The sequence below is a fragment of the Lampetra planeri genome, chromosome 4 (genome assembly GCF_965212315.1).
Source record: "Lampetra planeri chromosome 4, kcLamPlan1.2.h2, whole genome shotgun sequence".
In the NCBI taxonomy this organism is placed as follows: Eukaryota; Metazoa; Chordata; class Hyperoartia; order Petromyzontiformes; family Petromyzontidae; genus Lampetra; species Lampetra planeri.
In genome coordinates, this window is record NC_136110.1 from 15,028,961 (window position 1) to 15,044,337 (window position 15,377).

Consider the following 15,377-nt stretch of genomic DNA (forward strand, 5'->3'; position numbering starts at 1 on the left):
TACGGTACGAAAGCTTGAAAAAATTAGGAGGCAGAGAGAGAGACACACTAAATTAACTAACCTAGCAAAAATTTCGAAATGTAATGCAATGCAACACAGGGTCGGTCAACACACAATTAACGCATAGCCTGGTTGATTACGTTCTTCCAAAGATTGCTAAATTAGAAGTTAAGTGTGAAATTTGAAAAAACACAGACACGAAGACCGATACACAAGCAGAGAGAGACAACGAAAAAACCCAGAGAGAGAGAGAGAAAAAACTAACTTAAAACTTCCCCGTAGAAGTGGTTCAAACTTAATTTGGAGCATTCTCAGGAAGAACGTAATGAACCAGATAGGGTGTTGACTGTTATGTTATCCGACTCTCTGTTGTATTACATTACATTTCTAAGTATACTAGATTTGTGTTTCTATTTAATTTATACCTGATGATGATTGCTTGTGTTGCAATCGAAACGTCGTATGCTAGTATTTAATTTATTATTTTATCTTTATACGTGACTTTACCGAAAAAACCAAAGAATAATTCCTGCAGTCACGAAAGCTCCAAATTAAGTTTGCTTGTTACAATATGAACAGTGCATTGAAAACGTGTACTATTTCATGTACTGTTTACAAATCCACACTGAGAAACACGATGATTGACAGGGGTGTAAATAATTTTTCCGATAGTGTATTTAAATAGAGGTACTGCAGGTAAGTAGTTTTTAGTTTTATAGGCTTAGTTTAACTAGACAACACTTGCCACCATCCTCCAAACCCATTGGTGAATAAGAGCAAAGTTTGTGTTTACATCTATATATATAAAATCGCAAATCTGTCTGTCTGTGTGTGTGTCTGTGTGTCGCCGGACCATACGCAGTTTCATTGGACGAAATGTGAGGGATTTGCGAGACACGATTGGTCCGTTTGGTTTTCCTAGCGCTGCGATTGGCCCGTTCATCGAGGCCGTGGCGGAGTAGCACAGTTGGTAGCGCCCTCGCTTCCCATGCCAAAGGTCGCGGGATCGATCCCCGCGTCCTTCACAGGCGAATATATTTTTAAATCCTTTATATTAAGTTCGCTGCCACGCATATAAAGAATTTATAGTGAAAAACTTTGTTTTTACGAACGCGTCCACATGCAAACCACAAAATACAAAGCCTCCAACTCAGACAACACGTGAAGACCCTTGCAACGCCGGGTTTTACTGATATTTATATATATAAAAAAGGGAAATTTGTGAATGTGTGTCTGTTGAAAATGTTTAGCGTACTTCCCGACATGCAAAAAACGTTAAAATTTGCCATGTGGGTCCTTTCCAGAATGTACACCATGCAAAACTTATACAAACATTACTTTTTTATTCTTTTGGGGGGGGGGGGGGGCGCAATAATGCATATATTTTGCACGGCAAGTGAGCTGTCACGTCACATCTGGCATGTGACCCGCGCGTGCGGAAGCGTAACGCAGTGTGCCTGCTCATCACGCATCCCCCCCCAACCCTCCGTGAGTAAAGTGCCATACAAATGTTTTGCAGGTCTAAGACGTTCTTCGCGCAGCATTGCTTTATTATTCCTGTCATTTACTGCCGTACGCACCGTTAAAGATGTGTGTCTGTAGCAAGCGCGTGTATGTGTACCTATGGACGGGGGGCGCGTGTGTGGGGCGAGCGGTAGTGTAGTGGTTAGTGCGCTGCGCTATAAACTCGGCGACCCGAGTTCGATTCCCACTTGCTACCACCACCTGTGACGATCATTTGAACCGGTCCTGGGCCTCCCCTAGGTCGACTCAGCCTCAAACGAGTAACCGTGGTGTGAACATCGCCACTGGGGAGACAAAGACGGCCGGGCGTCGAGAATCCAAGTCCCGGGCGAAGCCGGGTAGTAAAGCTAGTTATAATATAATGTTTATGCGAGAGCCGGGGGCTTATGGGGGACCCCAGGGTCCTGCCATAAGGTTCATTTGCTGAACTGCGTGAGTGTCCGCATGTCTTTGTGTATCTCTTTGCCACCGTGTCTCTGTGTCTTTGTATGTGTCTGCGTTCCTGTGTATCCTTGTCTATTCGCCCAACTGCGCATGCGCGATCTGGGGGATTGAAAGGGCCGGGGGTGGGGGCTGACGGGCCCGTCTGCTGCCGTCCTGCCCTGTGATCAATGGAGTGGGGTTGTGCGGTTCGTGGCTTGCGGGACGCCGTGGCACGCCTGGGACTTTGCTGCGGCACACTGGTTGCCAGGCACTGGTTTTTGGGGATACAGGATCATGACTGTAATTGTCTCACTTTGTAACTTCATTTGTTTCTTTAGGCCACTGAATGGAATTGAGAGGAAAGCGAATTCGTATTCTGTTGTGGAATGCGATCAAGCCAGGAAAGAATTGTCTGTAAAGTTGAATGTCCCACTTGGAGAAAAGTCTTCAAAGAAGACCTATACGTATGACATGGTATGGTTCTTGCCCAGGATTAATGTCCCATCAGTACAGTATCATCATCTCCACACTAGCACTTTCGTCGACTCTAATAGATGTAATTTGTGGGGATGTTTTTTGAATACACAACGTGCAGGACAAATTCAACACCTGAGTTGCACCTCGTTTTATTTATAGCTGAGCAAGTTGGACGAATGTCATATGAATAAAGTGAAACTGAGCATTCTTTTAAATTAAGGGGCCTTTTTAAGTGAATCGTTAATGACATGATGTTGGTTTTCTTCTGGAGCTGATATACAAACATTTTAAATGAGGTTTTAAAAATGATTTGTCTATGTTACAATACCATGTTTATTTACAGGTCTTTGGTCCTGCTGCAAAACAAATAGAAATTTACAAGAGTGTGGTTTATCCAATTTTGGATGAAGTTATCTTAGGTTACAACTGCACAGTATTTGCGTAAGTACACATAATGTGAATTCCATCCTTGCTAGCTAATAAAATACACTGCATAAATTATTGCTCACCTAGAAGTTGTGGAAAAATGTTTTTATGGAAAGTGTTCTGAGTTTAGTCTATACAGTCCTCTTCTTCACACACTGGCAATACGAGAGCCTGTAGAGATGTGAATCCTGATGTTAATTGCGGTCTCTGGTTTGTGAGAAATCAAACCTGAAGTCAGATTTCCCATCTGTGATCTACCCATTCAGAACACCGTGGGTCGAGCGTGGCATGCAATATAATCCATAAAATGAAATTTAATTATCAATCTGTGTTGCTGTTAGGAGTTGAACCTATATAAATTCGGCCACATCAGGGTTGCCTGAAACCTGTCAAAAATTGAACGCTCAATTAATAAACCGTTCTGGCCAATGCGTTGCACGCCACCCACATACATCACTTCTCCATGATCTCATCTTGTAACGTCATGTGCCATAACTAAATACATTATGAAAAGTGTCACAGATTCCGTGCATGCCGTACACGATTTTTTATATTTTCATTCTGAAAGTGGACAATAAACGACCTTTTAGGCACTGGTCTTTGTGATCAGTGTATTTAATAATTATGAGTTTTATAGGCTGCATGCATGTTTGGTGGTTTCTTCTTTGGCCATGCTTTAAAATAAGGACACTTGCCAAGTGAATAAAAGCCAGTGGGTTTTAATTTTCAATGTGAAGTCCACCTTTTAGAGACGACACTTTCAGAGTGACAAGGATGCTATATAAGTAGTTTTTAGATTTCTACGGTTCCTATCGTAGGGGTACATTTCAACACTTGAACACCCCCTGTTTGTCTGGGATGGCACTACATATCACTTCTGCCTACTCTCCAGCAAGTACGTTCCACAATGTGTATTTGAGATATTAGAGCTTACGGAACAAAGCCAGTGCAGTGCATTCTTTGTTTTGACAACTTGCTGTAAATCACGGCTGCTGTGTTTTGTATTAATGTTTGCTTCATAAATGCTTCAGTTTTGTTTTCTTTGTTTTAAAGTTATGGACAGACTGGTACAGGGAAAACCTTCACGATGGAAGGGGAAAGGTCACCAAATGATGAATTCACTTGGGAAGAGGTAATCTAAGAATATGTTTTACATTCAAAAATATATTTTGCTTCATGCATTTTGCGTCTGAAAACTGCTGGCTTTATAACGTGGGTTTGCACATAAAACCAGATGGGCAGAAGGCTAACTGGTGCCAACAATTGCCCAAGCTATGTGGTCCTATATTGGGATGTTTTGTCAACTGCTATGTGCTTTGACAACGAGTAATAACTATAGGCGGGATATTACTTGGGACATTAAGAATCATTTTCTGCAAAGTAGGAACCAAAAAAATTGGCTTTGTATTTTAAATTAAGAATTGCAAATTCGGATTCATTATTGGTGGAAATGAAGGGATGAGAGAACTAGGACCGGGTGCCAGTTTGTTGCATTTGTGGGTTGATGCAATTACATGTTCCTTGTGGCTTTGTATCTGGAAAGAGCTGAGAGAGAGTGTCAGTAGCACTATCTCTTATAAGCTGTCTTTAGATGAAGCTACCATTTGGCAATGAGGGATCAACCAGTGTGGATCATACATTTTACCAAAACTTCTGAAATTAGGAATTAAAGTTGACAGGGCCCACTAGGTTATGGGTAACAACCAAGATGCATACCGATGCATCATTTGTTTAAAAGCTTGTGGGCTCGGGGAATAAGTCGGAGACCATGTCAATCAGTATTGTGGTAATGCCAAAGAATGCATGTGAAGTGACTGACTCACAGACACTAAGAGTAGGAGGCACTCTATTTATTAACAGCCTTAACAGTTCACAAAGTAACTACAGCTCCCAGTCAGAACAGGTGGAAATATGCCTGACTGACGACGCCGAGAAGGTGAAGACATAGACGGCGGCGAAGACTCCAGCAGCACGACGGGATCCCACTCAAGCGACAGCCACGAGCTCCCACTCGGGGGTCCCTTTTATCCTCCCAGCGTGGCCTCGCTCCGCCCCAGCCACGCCCCCCCCCTCTAGAACTTACTCGGGGTTCCTGGGCTTCCCTCACGTGCCCCTTTTGTAACCTTTCCCCTACATCCCTCTCTCTGGTCTATCACGTGGCTTGCTGTCAGTCGGAGCTGCTGCAACGGCAGATCCCCTTCTCTGCCAGCAACAAGCGCTATGCTGCTAAGTGACCGATTCTATGTCACTACACATGTATCCATGTAAAGTTTGTTTAAGGGTATATAGGTGATTTACAGGCATTAGACAGTGGTCCTTTGTGCCAATTGATGCAGCAACATTACCTGGATGGAGTTGTGTCAAATGTCAGGAATAGATCTAAGGTTTCGATTTGAAGCTTTCGTGACTGCAGGGATTCATCTTCTTGGTTTTTTCGGTAAAGTTACATAGAAGGGAAATAATAAAATAATAATAAAACATAATAAGATAAAATTCTCACGACGTTTCGGCCACAACGCAAGCAGCCGTCCTCAGGTGATGAACAGGGCTGTCATTCGGACGCTGTCTTTCCGACAGCCCTGTTCTTCACCTGAGGACAGCTGCTTGCATTGTGGCCGAAACGTCGTGAGAATTGTATCTTATTATGTTTTATTATTTCCCTTCTACGTGACTTTACCAAAAGAACCAAGAAGATCTAAGGTTCTTGGCCAATCCCAGAGAGAATCTGGTATGTGAGTAGAATAGTTAAATTGTTTATTAAGAGTCTTCTTAATTGGAAAAAAATCACTTATTACACCTGTGTAGTGACAGACTGGAGAGACACTATATTAGGAGGCACTGTTTATTGATAGCCTTCACCGGCGCTGATAATTAGGCCTTGGTAAGGTAATTTACCCTTTTTACCAGTTAAAAGGGCAAAGGTGTCGACATGCCAAGGGGTAAGGTAAAGGGTAGGGTAAGGTAGCTCGGAAGAATTACCCGGTAGGGTAAAGGTAGCGCGAGGTATTACCCGGTAAATACGGTACCTTGTTTACCGCTAAAAGCTCCGTGGCGCAGTCCGTGGCTTCCATTTAATAAGTAATATTAAAAACAACTTTTTTTTAAACACGCTTTTATGAAATGTACTAGTAATGGCAGGACTCCACGACTCCAGGAAGTGGCCCCGAAGTGTGCCATAACGTAAGGGACCGTGGCCAATTACAGCCAACGTCAGTTGACCGTGGACAATTAGACCCAAGCCAAAACATAACATATAAAAAAGAAAATAAAAAAAATATATATATTTTTTATGATAGAATATAGTATTGGCATCAGTGTGACATAAGTATACCAAGTTTTCAGTCGATACCACATTGGGAAGTGGGTTAAAATTGAGTTACAAGATTTGAGGATACAACAACGACAACAACAAGCGTGTAAAATTGGAATCGTCGAGAGTATTCTACATAAATGAAGCGCTCTACCTAGCATTTGCCGTTATAAACCTTTTTCATGTGTAGTACCCCAGTAATTACCCTGTAATCGGGTAATTGGTATGGGGTAAGGGTAAGAGGTAGGGTAAAGGTAGGCTCGTTGCTTTTTACCTTACCTGCTAAAGGGTAAAAGGTAGGGTAGAGTGATTGTATTGTGGTAAGGTAAAAGGTAGGGTAAAGGTAGGCTCGTTGTTTTTATCTTTTACCTTGCCTTGCTGAGGCCTACTGAGAATACTTATAGTAAGGACAGCAACGGCTGCATGACCCACAACGCTGAGACTAGGGTAAGACGATGTTGTTGATGACGAAGACTTGACGGGACTTGACGGGCTCCAGGGGTCCACTCCAACAAACGGCCCCGAATCCTCCCCGGGTCCCCCTTATATCCTCCCAGCGCAGCCTTGCACCCCCTTGGCTACGCCCCCCTTCTAGAACCCCCTAGAAGGTTCCCGGGCTTCTCCCGTGTACCCCCTCTGTCCCCTTCTCCCCACATCCCTTCCTCCCGCCTACCCCCTCACCTCTGGTGGACAGGGTTGCCATGGCAGCCAAGCTTTTTGCCAGCAGCCAGCGCTACATGCCGTAGTTACCTATTCCTTATCACTACATCTGCATGAAAATATTATTCCGTGCCAGTCACTGTAGTTCTGCTTATGCTTAAGCGAGTCGTATATGCAGCTAATATACTAATTTGTCAGCTTTAATTGTACTTGTAAGTCATTACATGGTAATAAAAAGATGGTAATACAAATGTTTGCCAACCTTCATACCTATTGCATTTGTATATAAATTTAATTAAATGTGTTTTGATGTTTAGGATCCTCTGGCTGGGGTCATCCCAAGGACCCTGCACCAAATCTTTGAAAAACTCACCAGCCTTGGGGTTGAGTTTTCGGTAAAGGTCTCTCTGCTGGAAATCTACAACGAAGAGCTTTTTGACTTGCTTAGCTCCAGCCCAGACATCGGAGAGAGGCTTCAAATGTTTGACGACCCTCGCAATAAGGTACACTTGTATAGCATGCCTACTGAATTAAAGAACCCATATATATGCTTCAAGCAACTAATTTGCTTGAGTTTTATCTTAGTAATAATTTCCTTAAACTGTTGATTTGCTGAGGAAGTTACACACCCATAAAGCTGGTAAAAATAAAATTTTTAAGCCAAGTGCAAACAGTGTATGTATGTTGAACTTCTGTCGCACTGTACGTAGCCAACGTGCTAATTGGAGGTGCAAATATAAATATTTTACATTTTAGTTTGTCTTAATTTAAAGGAAGATGCAACCCAAAAAACAGTTGTCTTGTTTCTAGATTTGAAGCTTTCGTGACTGCAATGATTCATATTCTTAGGTTTTTTCCGGTAAAGTCCGTCTTCAGGTGGTACCGTCACAGCCACGACAGCTGTCACAGCCACGACAGCTGTATCAGCTGTCGTGGCTGTGACAGCTGTATCAGCTGTCGTGGCTGTGACGGTACCACCTGAAGACGGAAGCTTGTGTTGCCTCCGAAACGTCGTGATTTTTATTTTATTTTTTTAATGTTTTTACCTACGTGACTTTACCGAAAAAACCTAAGAATATAGTTGTCTTGTTATATTTTTATGTTTCCCATTTGGTAAGATATAAATCTGTAAGAAGACTTGTATGAATAATTTTTTTCGGCTTAATGCTGATCTCAAACTTGCACTATTCGGATAGATATTGTGGGATGGATGGAGTCACAGCAAAGTGAATTTGTAGATAATTTGGCATCTCTGAGCATCTTGCATTCACATCGAATGGAGATGAAACATCATCTTGGTTGAACTAAATTTGTGTCCATGAAGGGAGCGGTGCTGATCAAGGGCTTGGAGGAGGTGACGGTCCACAACAAGGATGAGGTCTACCACATCCTGGAGCATGGTGCCGCCAAGCGACGAACCGCCTCCACTCTGATGAATGCCTACTCCAGGTGCGGCAGCAGCAACTGCCACCCTTTCACGCGAATCTCAACACGAGCACGTTGTGTCTGTTATTTGGCATTCATTCATTTATTCTAATTTATTGTTGGCAAGGCTGGGGTTACAATTTAGAACTTAGCTTATCCAATGGTAGTATCCCAGGTTTGGACTTGTATTGTCATGAATTTATATGTAGGGAGCCCTTAATGTTGAGGTCACAAGAAACCGTTTAGATTAATCCTTTATTACATATATTTTAAGGAATCTGCCAATGGTTCAAATAATCATTGGTCTCCTGTCATCCACGGGTGACAGAAGATGATGAATTAAGCTGTGCTTTACTACAATGCATTGCTCGTAATGGTCATCTAATTACTTGTGGTGTCCGTATGTGCTTTTGTTGTTTGTAGCCGATCCCACTCGGTGTTTTCCATCACCATACACATGAAGGAGACCATGATGGATGGGGAAGAGCTCGTGAAGATAGGCAAGCTAAATATGGTGGGTCGAACTGCCGTGCTTCAGTTTAGTGATAGGTTTTTACCCTTTCAACTATTACAAAAACTGACACCTTTATACAAGGCATCATGTTTGCAATAACCGCAACACAAGCAGTCAAAATGCAAACAAAAAGAAACAACTCTGATAATGATAATGATATGCACTGTCCTTGAAGTTGATTGGTCCACACCCGAGACAGCTTTTCTTAGAGCCTAGTCTCCATTGGTGTTGGACCAAATGACGCCAAAAGGTGTACAACTCAAAAACAGCGCACTTTTTGTTTGCATTTTGACTGCTTGTGTTGTGGTTATTGCAAACATGATGCCTTGTATAAAGGTGTCACTTTTTGTACCAGTTGAAAGGGTAAAAACCTATCACTATATTTTGCCACTGGTAAAGGAGGTCTCATAGTGTAAATCTGTTTTAGTTAATACTAGATAAAGCCAATTAAAATGTCATGAGTACACGCATTTAACAAATCACCCATTATTAGTTCAGCTTACTGGTGAATTGAAGAACAATTCTCAAAAGTAGATTTAGAATAGATTTGACGTTTTGGTTGAAACTACATCAAACGTCACGACAAGATACGGGAAGTAAATGAGAATTTGAGGAAGTCGGAGGCGATTGCATGGCTTAACCGAAAAAAATATTGTGAATCTTAATTGGCTGTGAAAACCTGTGGCAAGATTTTATTTGATTTAAAATTGCTTCCATTTTTAGAAAACCAACACGAAGTTTCATTTTTCTTTTTGTATTTTGGCAGGTGGACCTTGCCGGCAGCGAGAACATTGGGCGCTCGGGAGCAGTGGACAAGCGTGCTCGCGAGGCCGGGAACATCAACCAGTCTCTACTCACCCTCGGAAGAGTGATCACCGCGCTCGTGGAGAGGACTCCACACATTCCTTACAGGTTTATGCCTCAGTAACACAGCTGGAGACACTTCGGTTTAATCTCAAATGGGTTGAGATTTAAACTCAGGATCTCAACACTAAGGGTGTAACGATATGTACATCTTTGCAGTTGATTCAATTTTCGTGATTAAAGATTTGTGCTTGAAGAAATATTGTTCTTTGATATTTGTTGAGTCCTTTAACAGCTGCAGATTGCAGGGAATTGTAAAAATACTGCTTTCTGCTGGGAAACAGCCATGGTAGCGATCCTATTTGTAGCGAGCGGGTGTCCGTGTCGCTCTTGACCAAAACTAGAAAATGTCCTCAAGATGAAGTGCTAAGGGACTCATAATGCAGAGGTCAGATGGATAGTTCAAAGTGGATCCATGCCTAAAGGAGACTTTAAGTCATCACCACTCTTGATGGCCCTGAGTCAATATGGAAAATGTAATATTTGCCATTGGCCAGTCTCTCCAAATAACACTCACTGTTAACTTGTTGTGAAGTGGTACTTATTTGATCAATATTAGAAGGTTATGTCCACAGTTGTCCTCTTGGAAGGTGAATAGTAGAAAAGAGATCAAGGAATCGAACGGTGCCATTAAGGGACCCAAAGAAGGGCGCTTAAGATGCCATCATATTGAGTATGGCGGTCATAAGCGTCTGCAATGTGTCTGGTATTAAGGAGGACAAGGGAGTTTTGATCTGAGGCTACGTGAACATGTCCAGCACGGTCGTGCCGCATATTGATGTATTAGTTTGAGATTGTGCATGGTTGTAATGGGAAATGTTGCCGCCTGAATGTTGTCGTTGCCGACTGAACTCCATGTGGCTGTGTCAGGGAGTCAAAGCTGACCCGGCTCCTGCAGGACTCCCTGGGTGGTCGAACCAAAACCTCCATCATCGCCACCATTTCTCCAGCTGCAGTCAACATTGAGGTTGGATTCAAGATGCCTCCTTGCATTGTTTTTTTTTATTTGGTCACAAAAAGTCTTGACGGAATAAAATATTGCACATGTTCTTTTTGCTTGGGGCCTTCAAGTACTCTAGTCCTTTGCCATTTGTTTATTTGACCATAATAATTCGTATCGAATACCGTTTGCAACTCGTTTTGTCTGTAGGAGACTCTGAGCACTCTAGAGTATGCAGCGCGTGCCAAAAACATCATGAACAAGCCCGAGGTCAACCAGAAACTCACAAAAAAGGCACTCATCAAGGTGAGCAACATGCCATTTAAAAACATCCCAGCTTTGAATTGTTTCCTTAGAATTTTTGTAAAATGAAATTTAAAGTTTTTAGGTTTAAGATATGCATTGCTTAAAGAATGTGGATTTGAAGCTTTCATGACTGGAGGAATTACTCTTTGGTTCTTTCGGTAAGTCACGTAGAAGGAAAACAAATAATAGAATACGACGTTTCGATTGCAACAAGCAATCGTCATCGGGTAGAAAACAAACCCAGTGAACTTAGAAATACAATGCAATACAACACAGTCGGCTAACACAACAGTCAGCACCTTACCTTGTTGATTACGTTCTTCCAAAGATTGCTAAATTTGAGAGAGACAAAACACGGAGACACAGACAGACACAAGCAGAGAGAGACAACACAGAGACACAGACACAACATAGACACACAGACCCAACGCCTATGTGTTGAGGCCTTAAATAGAGAGAGAGGGGGGGTGGGGCAGAGAGAGGTGGGTCTGCTGGACCAGAGAAATTAGCATGTCAATGAGAGAGCTGTGTGGAAATCCACCCCGCGGCGGCCGAGGGAGACAAAGACCCAACAAGCCTGGTAAATTTTAGAGAGAGTTGTGTGGAAATCCACCCCGCGGCGGCCCGGGGAGAGAAAGAGCGAATTGACCTATGAGAGCCTGGTAAATTTTAGAGAGAGAAATAGGCAGTTTGAGAAAACAAACTTAGCAATTTCTCTGCTCCAGCAGACCCACCTCTCTCTGCTCCACCTCCCCTCTCTCTCTATTTAAGGCCTCGACACAGAGGCGTTGGGTCTCTGTGTGTCTATGTTGTGTATCTCTCTCTCTTTTTTTGTCTGTGTTGTCTCTCTGCTTGTGTGTCTGTCTGTGTGTCTCCATGTCTGTGTTTTGTCTCTCTCAAATTTAGCAATCTTTGGAAGAACGTAATCAACGAGGTAAGGTGCTGACTTGTGTTAGCCGACTCTGTGTTGTATTGCATTGTATTTCTAAGTTCACTCGGTTTGTTTTCTACCTGATGACGATTGTTTGTGTTGCAATCGAAACGTCGTTATCTATTATTTAATTTATTTTCTTTCTACGAGCCTGCTCTTAAATTGTATAATGTGTGCAGGAATACACCGAAGAAATTGAACGGCTCAAGAAGGAACTTTCTTCGGCGCGAGATAAGAATGGTGTCTACCTTCCTGTGGATAGCTATGAGTGAGTACTCACATATTTATTTAGCCGTTTGAATCTGGCTACTTTTCTGAGAAGGATGTCTCCTATGAGTCACCGTATATTATCGCAGATTTACTATTAAATACCGCAAATACCCTGCCCCCCACTTGCGGGGTCTCCCACACCCCCCTTGCACCGCCCCCCCCTCACCTGCGCAGACCCCCACACGCTCCATGCATCTGTGAGCTGGGATCGCTGCGCCCCCTTTTGGTTGAGACTTGATCAGGATGCAAGCTGAGTTCCGCTTGAGTAAGGCCATCAAGACCCGTCGACAGCCAGGTCAAAGCATCATTTTGATCTCAGGATGCATGAGCTAAACTTAACAACTATTGAATTACTCCAGCAAGATGAGAAAATAACAATGTATGATCGTAACGAGAGTAAAACCCCAAACAGGCACACAGCCCTAACGATACTATCTTAAATGTACGAATTTGTTTTTTTTGCTTCTGTGCAGGCGTATAACTTATTGGATGTGTGTGTTTATTCACAGAGCAATACAGGGCAAACTGACTGGTCAAGAACAGCTCATCTTAGAATGCAATGAAAAAATATCCACGATTGAAGAAGAAATTAAAAAGGTGATTATCAAGGACGTGGCATAATTTAGAAGTTTCAACAACACTTGTTTACATTAAACTTGAAGTTTGCGCAAGAAATGCAGATGAGTCGGGGCCGTATTCTTAGTCGCGACTTGGCTCTTCAGCCTCTAACACTCAGGCTCAGCCTGGGCTTGAGCAGCTCCATTGCTTCCAAAGATGCATGAGCAGCTTAGCCATAGCTCGGCTCAGGCTTAGCTCACGGAAATTCCAAGCGTGCCTGAGACCATGCTCAGGTCGGACTCAAGTTGAGAGTGGCTTTGTGCCGTCTCACTTGAGCCAGAGTAAAGCCTGCGCTGGGCTGTGACTAATACATTTTGTTGCATGGGCTGAGTCACGGCTTCATATTAGGCTTCAAAGCAAGGATTTTGTTACATATGAGGAGAATGGCCTTTATACAGTGAGTGAGTCTTGTGTATCTAACTGCATCTAAATTTTTACTGAAATCCATTCTTTCTTTGAAGAGAATAAGTGTTGCTGGCCTGTGGGGCAGATTGGGTCTTTGCATATATAAACATCTGGTCGTTCACCATTGGTTCAAGCAAGCCTGACTGCTGATGATACACTGAATGTCAAACTGGTGCAGTTTGCTTGTAGTAAACCAATGCGGCAGAGTTATGCACTCCTAGGAGGCCGTGTGGCTGATGGGATTATAAAAAAAACATACTTTTATTTTTCATGAGGGGCAAGATATAGGAAGGAGTCAATTTGTCTGCTTATTTTGTTACACATTCTCCACCACTGGTCATGATTATGTTGTGTTTCATCTGTGATGTCATGGAGTTTTTGTTCCTCTGTCCCAATTGCTTGTGGGCATGAAGAGCTTCTTGGCCCCAGATCTGTGGATAGCAGACATTGGCCTCTGCAGATGACAGTATTTGCATGTAACAAGTTGATGGTTAATAATAATTGTGTAAAATTACTTCCTCGTTTTTTGCAACAATTTTACATGAACGTTGGAACTTATTTCATACCTTACATAGCCACCATTGCTGATCGGAAGTGCAGGGAATGGACCAGCCTCGCATTAGTAATGATTCCTGAAGTAGAACTGGGTATTCTGATTATATTCATTGGGTCTTTCGGTAAAGCCAATTGGCTTTACCGAAAGATGAAATGAATATGTATTCTGATTATGTCAGTAATTGATTACTCTACCAACTTTCTGGTCAATCACTCGCCGTATTGGATAACATGAAACCAGTTGGAGAAAAAATTCTCACTTCTGTTTCCACCTGTGCTGCTGGATGGGAGGTGATCGACGGGGATATGGCGACGTCAACGCTATCATCTGCCGGGTTTTGCTGGGATGGCAGACTGAGCATAGCTTTCTTGATGATCTTAATTTAAAATGAGTCTTTACATTGTAATCCTTTGGTCATCACCCCAAAGAGAGTGAGTACACTAATGCCACCGACTCCGACTTTATGCATTTGTGGATATTATATTAAATATTGTGGGATTATGACATGACGTGTAGGTGACAGAGCTGTTCACGGACTCCCAAAAAGAGCTGAACGAGAAGACTGCGTGCCTGGAGCAATGCCAGATGCAGCTTCATGAGACTTTCCAAGACCTGAGCCAAGTCCGGAGCCAGCTGCAAGTCTCATCCCTACTGGTCGAGGAGCACCGTACCACAGAGGAGAAACTCTACAAGACGGCGAACCAGGTGTAAACCACGAGCTCAGCAATTTCATATTGTGCATAGTTCACTCAATGTAAATTATGCCTTATTAATTGTTTAAGCCACGTAATGATCGGACAAAATGTGTAATTAAGAACCGTCCCACCACCTCACAACCAAATATATTTTCAAGTCTACAAGCATTCAAGCACCAATTGTTATTGTGGCAGTAACTCGGTAAGTTGAAAAACAATCCTCCCAACCATGTAGCCAATTTCTATATTCGGTTGTGAGGATTATGCAAAATGTAAGGACATTTGCACTATAAAATCCGCCTGCAGTCTTTTCATGGCGGGACAAACAACTGAGATGAGAGTGCTGCATACTGTAGCATTCTGCACACTGTATAATACCGCTCAGCTGCACAACTCAATGTAGTGCGTCTTCGACCACTTTATAACGGTGCGCGTTCCGCGTTTTACGAAAAGCATTCCCAAATATAAGAACCGTGTTTATAGCGAAAACGCGTTGTGTGGACACGTGTGAAACGATAACTGTATTATTAATAATATTGGCTGTCAAAACATTTGTGTAAATTTAAATGTAAATCAAAATCGAGAATTTTTTTGAGTAAAGCCCACTTGAGCTAAGATGTCAGCCAGCAGGCAACAAAAGCATTGCACAATTACATATTTAAAAACAAATAAACAATAGCAATTATGTTCTAAAATTACATTCACACTTAAAATGTATTTTAATAGATTAAATGAGGAAATAAATGGCAGAATGGAGATGCCAGGAGACAAAACTAGGTGGTTCCAAAACTGGCTGCTACATTACATGCTTTTGAATTGTGTACAACATCTGGTAACTATTAATAGACAATCAGATGAACGTCGCAGATTTTTAGGATTGTGCACTTAATAACAGGTCAGACATAAAGGGAAGAATTACGGACAACAGCTGTGTAAATTAGAATAGCCCTGCAGTAAAAATGTCTTCTCACGTCCAAGGACATGTGCCCAGCCATGGCCTAGAGGTCAGTGATGGAGCATCCACTGCAAATTG

General features: G+C 42.5%; 1 protein-coding gene across 3 annotated transcripts in view; it reads left to right on the plus strand.

Moving 5' to 3' along the window:
* Positions 1–15,377, plus strand: part of KIF11 (kinesin family member 11) — a 45,157-nt gene that overhangs the window by 9,520 nt on the left and 20,260 nt on the right. For all 3 annotated transcript variants that reach the window (XM_078593364.1, XM_078593365.1, XM_078593366.1), the window contains exons 3-14: positions 2,286–2,421; positions 2,768–2,865; positions 3,904–3,982; positions 7,138–7,323; positions 8,145–8,269; positions 8,669–8,759; positions 9,526–9,671; positions 10,494–10,590; positions 10,774–10,869; positions 11,980–12,068; positions 12,580–12,667; positions 14,166–14,354. In XM_078593364.1, the coding sequence (XP_078449490.1) occupies positions 2,286–2,421; positions 2,768–2,865; positions 3,904–3,982; positions 7,138–7,323; positions 8,145–8,269; positions 8,669–8,759; positions 9,526–9,671; positions 10,494–10,590; positions 10,774–10,869; positions 11,980–12,068; positions 12,580–12,667; positions 14,166–14,354 (1,420 nt within the window). The remainder of the gene's footprint in view (positions 1–2,285; positions 2,422–2,767; positions 2,866–3,903; positions 3,983–7,137; positions 7,324–8,144; positions 8,270–8,668; positions 8,760–9,525; positions 9,672–10,493; positions 10,591–10,773; positions 10,870–11,979; positions 12,069–12,579; positions 12,668–14,165; positions 14,355–15,377) is intronic.